The sequence below is a fragment of the Crocuta crocuta genome, unplaced genomic scaffold (genome assembly GCF_008692635.1).
Source record: "Crocuta crocuta isolate KB4526 unplaced genomic scaffold, BGI_CrCroc_1.0 scaffold111, whole genome shotgun sequence".
Lineage (NCBI taxonomy): Eukaryota > Metazoa > Chordata > Mammalia > Carnivora > Hyaenidae > Crocuta > Crocuta crocuta.
The window spans coordinates 3,847,419-3,854,246 of record NW_027527611.1 but is presented as its reverse complement, the minus strand read 5'-3'; the positions used below and the strand labels follow the sequence as shown (position 1 = coordinate 3,854,246).

General features: G+C 58.9%; 1 protein-coding gene across 1 annotated transcript in view; it reads right to left on the bottom strand.

The window, feature by feature from the left end:
- DLGAP2 (DLG associated protein 2) overlaps positions 1–6,828 on the bottom strand; it is a 608,379-nt gene that overhangs the window by 54,111 nt on the left and 547,440 nt on the right. Inside the window, exon 10 of the mRNA XM_077771905.1 lies at positions 3,969–4,116. Within this exon, the coding sequence (XP_077628031.1) occupies positions 3,969–4,116 (148 nt within the window). The remainder of the gene's footprint in view (positions 1–3,968; positions 4,117–6,828) is intronic.

Genomic DNA, 6,828 nt, shown 5'->3' with positions numbered 1-6,828 from the left:
TGTGTGGGGCCTCCATTTCCCCTGCATGAGGAGCCGGGCGAGGTCTGGGGACCCGGCCCCACCTGCCACTTCACACCCAAGAGCGAACAGGGACATGTCCTTGCAGCTTGCTTGGAGGGGCTGGGGCTCAGAGGAGCACCTGACCCCAGGCGTGTGGCTCTGTGACCCCGGGTGGGACACGGGCCTTCCACGTGGGGTGTGGGAAGGTGACAGGTGACACAGAAAGCGGCTGCTCGGTGTGGTGGGGACGGGGGGACGGGAGGGAGGCCGGCAGCACGGGGCTGGGGGGCCGCGCTCGTCTCCGTGGGCGCCCGTGGATGTGCCAGGTGTAGACACGGACCCGTGCTCTGCCCGGCTGTCAGGCGGGTGCTGCCTTGAGACCCAGGTCCTCCCTCGTCGCCGTGTGTCCCCAAGTCCCTGAGCAGCCGGCAAGGAGCTCCAGTGCATGTGGCTGGGAAGCCACGTGGTCACACCCTGCAGGGTGGCCCCTGGGTGACATTCACTGGCAGAGCCCAGAGCAGTGATGGGGACCACGGCACCGTCACACTGTCATTCACCGGATGACGGAGGGTCAGGCGGTCCTCAAGTCTGTTGCTCTGCGTGCCTTTCCAGGATGTGCGGACCATGGGCGTTCTTCCGTGTCAGGTTAGACTCAGCCACACAGACACTGCACGTGGCTGGGGCGGTGCGGCCGAGAGGCAGAGGCCGGCTGTGTTCTCTGAGACGGCAGGGGCGCCATCGGAAGAACAAAACCACTGCAGGTCCTGGCTGGGGAGGGGGAGGGGCGCCGGCACACGGGTGAATCCCAGGGAGCTAAGTAAGAAACAGCCAAGGAACGGTCGGCGCCGATGAGATGGCCCAGTGGCCCGTGCTCACGGCTCGTCCAGGCAGAGGCAGCCTTGGGGTCACGCCCACGGCTCCCCAACGGCACCACATCCACTGTGCGTTTCCAGCATTTTCAGACAGATTCCTCCAGGAAGAACTTTCATGGTTAAAAACCAATTCTGTCCCTCAAGCCGGTGGATGAGAAGGTGGAAGTGCGCGTGTACTATTACCGCCCCAGACACTCACCGCTGGCAACCCGGGGGCGTCAGCCCAGAGCCCCCAAACACCTATGTGGGCTCCTCCTGGGGTCATGAGCTCAGAGAAGCCAGACCTGGGAGCTCAACGACTCAAGTTCAACTCACAGCACAAGACAGCAAGTCTCACAGGCTCAGTTAGACTTTTAATTTCATGTTTGCGCTCGAAAGACACTGAGTATTAGAGTTGAAGGTGAACTTCTGGCCGCTTAGCGACCGATTCAAGCGTCTCAGGGACACTGAGGGGTTCCCCGATGCCTCACCCCCGAGGCATCGTCCTCGACTGCCTGGAGCTGCCTCTTCCTCCCTGACCGCATGGAGAGCACTGGCCAGGGGCTGACACACAGTTACTACAGATTGGTTCCCACGTGGGAATCGGCCCCATCACCAGGTGCCAGGAGTATCCTAAGGAAATATATGCTTTTTTCAGAATTAAAAATTGAGCGCAATTTAAAGTCCTCGCCTAGAACTCATCCATCGGAACGACCCAGCATTCCCAATGTCAAAGTCATCCAAATCAGTAAAACCCCAAACAGCCAACTGGTCTACTCTTGCTGTAATTTACAGTGACGAATGCTTTCAGCAGAGAACGGCGTGAGGGCGTGACACGTTTGGAAGCCCCAGCTGGGGTCACCAAGAGCACGTGTTCTTGAGGGCAGTATGTGGCCCACGAGTCTGAGGAGCCCCAGGGGAACGGCCAGATTCTGAAGAGGTGCGCTGTGCGTTCAGCTGAGATGTCTGTTGACAGTAAGTGAAAACGGGGAGGAAGAGACTCAGACCGTAAACGTGGGGCACAAACGTGGTTGCTGGGGACAGGGTGGGGGATGTGCAAAATGGGTGAAGAGGCAGCAGGTGCAAGCTTCTAATGGAGTGAACGAGTCCCGGGAATGAAAGGCACTGTTACAATTACAGTGTCACAGCGACGTGACAGGACAAGTGGTGAGCTCCCCGTAACATGCACGAGTCAAATCACTAGGCTGTAGCCCGAATCTAAGGTAACATCGTGTCGACTGTACTCAGAGAAGAAGAAAAAGAAAGTGGAGGCACCACCCCGCCCGCGGTGCAAACCTCGTCCCTGCTGACCCTGAGGCCGCACTTTGGTGACGCGGGTGCTGGAAGTGGGAGGGAAGCTGGCCTCTCAGGACAGGGGTGCGTGCGGCTCCTTCTCCAGATGCAGGGGAGCGTGGGGAGGGCGCCCCTGTGCGCAGACGCTCTTTAGTCACTGTCTCCTAGCGCCACCTTGGGCTTTGCTCTGAAACGGGGTGTGTCCCCAATCAATCCGATAACCATGGCAATCGAGGTGCTGCCACCTCGTTGTTATTGCCGTTTTTATTATTATTTGCAAGGGCACTTGAGTTCGGATGCGGGGAGGCCCACCGTCTCTGTCCGCCCAGGGCCGGGGCTCCGGGCTACGGCCAGGGCGGCCTGGTTACAGACTAGCAATGGCCCTCTCCTTGTCTTGGGGGAAAGGGTCACTGGGTTTCTCTCTGCCACGGATGGAAACCTCATCCTGGTTTCAGAGGAAAATCGCCTCTGAGTTGCGTGCGAGGTGACGTCTTTCTTCGGTCGTGGGACAGGCTAGTACAAGGGATGTACGGTGTTCTGGTGAGAAACGCAGCGGTAAAACGCGCAGACTCCGGCCGTACGAGGCCGGCAAAGCCCGTGGCCCGGCAGCCTTCCGCGAATCCGAGCCCTGCAGGCTGCCGAGGGCTCCCCGCGTGTGTGAGCAGGGCTGCTCCAGCATCCTTACTCACGGCCACTGTGACTGCTCCTCCTGCAGTGGCCCTGACGGCTGTCACTTGCTGAGGACTCACCGCGGCCCCTCCACACAGCCATACCCAGCGCCCACCAGCCGCCGCCCTGTGTGCTGTGCGTGCCGCACCGCCTCTCCCTACAACCCAGGCCGGTGTCTTACTCTCCCCACTGATGGGAAAGGAGTTCACGGCAGTTAGGGGATTTCACGGGATACGGGTGACAGGGGAGCGGGATGCGAGCCGAGCCGAGCTCTGACAGCCTCACTCCTGCCCTGCGGTGGGTGACAGAGGAGGGGGATGCGAGCGGGGCTCTGAGAGCCTCACTCCTGCCCTGCAGGGGGGGACACGAGCCAGCCTTTGAGAGCCGCACCCCTGCCCTGCAGTGGGTGACAGGGAGGGGGAGGCGAGGGGGGCCCCGACGGAGCCCCACTCCCGCCCTGCAGTGGGTGGAGGGAGGCCCCGGGCGGAACCCCACACACTCGAGTCTCGCTCAGGCTCTGCCTGGAAAGGCAGCCGAAGTCAGCAAGCAACCTGTTGGTCAAACACAGAAGTTCAGCTCGCATCGCCCCTCGGCACCTGGCGTGAAGGTGCCGGGCTGGCCCTGGGGTCTTGTGTGCACAGCTCAGGGCAGGACGGAGAGCCTGCTGGGGTCCCTGCCTGGCTGGCAGCCGCGCCCGCTGTCCCCCCCGGAGCCGCGGATCCCGCCGAGGCTGCGTGTGAAGCCGGTGAGCCTGACGGACACAACCGTGGGGACGCCCAGCACCACCCGTCGCTTTCCCCTCTCGTCACCGGGCCTCCAGCGTCGGCGAGGGCGGCACCGAGGGCCTGCCTGTCGCGGGCCTGGCCGCCCCGTGTTGGCAGGGAAGCCTCCTGGGAAAGGGGGCAGTGTGGGCTCCGGCCACCGAGAGGGCGGACACGTCGCTCCCGCACAGAGGGGGCCGGTGCAGGGGTGTGGAGAACCGAGTGTCACGCAGTTCCCGCGTCTGTCGTCAGAGGAGCCCAGGCAGGCGCGCCAGGAGCGCTCACCGCCTTCCCCTGACGCGGGCCGGGCCGCCGTCCCCCCCGCAGGTGAGTGGTGCGAGGACGCGGCTCCAGAGACCGGCCCGAGGGACAGGGGGCGGGAAGGGTTCCCAACCTGGCTCACACAGCTGGCCTGGCTCAGGGTGCTGACGGCTCGCATGTAGCTCTGGTTCCGGGAGCGGAACTTCGGGGAGTTGTACTTGGCAGAGAGGTCCAGGCTGTGGGCAGCAGACGCGTCCCTTGCCGCTTGCAGGTAGCTCTGGCTAAAAGAGAAAAAGAAATGAAGAGAAAAGGCGTTCCGTGAGCATGCACCGAAGGGGGAGAGCGGGTGAGGGGCGCTCCAGCCACCGCCGGGAGGCTGCTAGGAACCTTCCAGCCGCACGCTTGTCTTTTGACGGAAGCTTGGTCTCGGGCAAACATCCAGCAGGTTCATTTATGAACGCAGAGGCGCCAGAAGTCACGGCGGTGCTTTTGCAAGCTGCTTGGAAGCCTGACTTTCTGCGGCCAGGAAGGGAGGCCGGGGTCCCTCCACATAAGCAGAAAAGGGTGCAGAAAGACCCTCACCCTTCACACGGGCCTGGCTCCCGAATTTAAGCCCCAAACCCGAGAATTTCATACAAATCATGTTCACTTCTGGCAACTTTACACGTTCTGAAAAATAAAAGAAGAAAAAACGGGCTAGCCCCAGGCTCCACCTCTGCAGAGGGGGCAGGTTCTGGGAGGCAGGCAGGTGGGAAGAGCAGACCGAGCCCGCTCTGTCTCGTCGTCCTAACGCCATCTTCCCCCCGGTGCGCCTAACAGTCAGTGTTCTCTGATCTCTCTTGCTATTTTCTAAAATGTTAGAAGTATGGGAAAACCTTGAGGGCGTCTGGCAGATGGAAAGGTCAGCTCAGCCTAAACTTCTGGCCAATTGAATTCCCTTTCTTTCAAGTTCTGTTGACAATCTTTCCATAGTAAAAACTCAGTTTGTCTGAGCAAACCCTGGAGTCGTGAGGACGGAAGGTGTTCTTTCCCGTGTTGGGTCACACGGTAGTGCTCAATGGGATCAGAACACGGGTCTGCGCGTGAACATGTGTGTAAATACTGGGCTGCTAAGGTCTGGCTCCACGGCTTGCTTTTCAGAGAAAATTCCTGATGCAAATTGTTTTCTCTGTGATTTACTTCTTTCTTTGAAAACGGGACAGCAGACAGAAACCTGGCCTCGGTCACAAGCGCGAATAAGCAAAGCCCATTCATCACAGATTAGAGGTCGTTATTTCTGCTAAAATCAGTATTTATATGTATATGTTAATAGAATATAATTTATATTACAAATTATTATTATGGTAACTTTTCTTTTAAAACCAAGCATGTAACATTCCAGCTCCCTTTGCTCAGAACAAAGCAAAACAAAAAGACAGAGAAGGAAACTGGCCGTGAGGTGGTTCCGGTTTGGGCACGTGACGGGGACGGTGACTCGGCCCGGACGCCTCGTGTGACCCCTGCTTCAGGCCGGGGACCCGCACCGCACCGCAGTGTGCACCAGGCCTGACCGCCAGGAAGACGGGGGAGCAACCCCCCACGCGTGGCTACCTGCCGTGGACGTGGCAGGGAAGTGGCCAGAGTCTGTGGGAGCGGCAAAGAGCCGACAGGCAGTACCCAGGGCTGTGGCATGTGTGTGCTGTGTGCGTGTGAGTGTGTGAGTGTGTGTCCCACGTCCCGTGTGTGTGCGCGGGCACGGCCTCTGCGAAGACCCCTGACTTGGGCTCCTGGCCTCACTTCTGACTTTGCAAAAATGCCAGCATTCTGCATCTCCCCCTCCTTCTGTTTCCTTGAAATGGCCCGTTTCCCACCTTGCATTTGTGCCGCTGGGTCTGATGCCTCGCTCCCTGCCCGTGGCACAGCTCTCCCTCCCGACTGACACGGCCGCCCGGTGTCTTAGCACTCGCGGGGCTGGGGGCCCCTGAAGAAGGACTCTGTCCGTCTCTGCACAGGCACTGCTAGCCCGTGCCGGGCGCCGTGAGGGGTCAGATGTCCTCAGAATGACAGCAACTGACCCTTTTGGTGGCTTTTGCGTGGCACTCACACATGATTTGGTATATTTTGTGATTTTATGTTTCAAACACGTTTTCTAACTCCGTGACCTCCTTCTTCCCAAACCTGGCATGCCACTTAGAGAAAAGTTGCCATTGTAGAAAGCTGAACATTATTTTTTCTTTAAAAAATTTTTGTTACTGTTTATTTTTGAGAGAGAGAGAGAGAGAGAGAGAGAGAATGGGGCGGGGGAGGGGCAGAGAGAGGGAGACACAGAATCCAAATGAAGCTCCAGGCTCTGAGCTGTCAGCACAGAGCCCGACGCAGGGCTTGAACTCAGGAACCTTGAGATGATGACCTGAGCCGAAGTTGGACGCTTAATCGACTGAGCCCCCCGGCGCCCCAGATTTTGGGCTCACAAGAGTTAACACTGGCAGTACACTAATGTGCTGGTCACCCCTGAAAGCATTCTGCGCCATACAAAGGGGACAGGGAGTGGCCGGGGCCAAGTGCAGCGCCCAGCCGGGCCCCATGCGGGCACCCTGGCTCCGGGATTCACGCCTTGAGCCCCAAGATCGCAGCTGCCGAGTCACAGAACAGAGAGCCCCAAGTGCATGTCCTCCGTTACTGTATCTTTCAAACAGTTTTAAAAGCCCCCAACTTCAGCCTCGTTAGGTTTAACAGAATTTTTTTTTGTTGTAACAGTTTAGCATTTTACGATACGGTGTCCCCAGGCCCAGTGATCTTGTCAATCGCAGAGCTGGAGGCTGGAGATCTGGAAGCAAGACTGAGAGGCACAGCTGGGGTCAGAAGCCGGCATCAGGCGTCTTCTCCTGCACAGAGCACGCCAAGCCCCCCCCGACCCTAACTCCTGTTCCCCCGCAGAAACCGTGCTGGGGTCCTATGGCATCTTTTTTTTTTTTTCAAATGTTTTATTTATTTCTAGGTGAGAGAGAGAGACA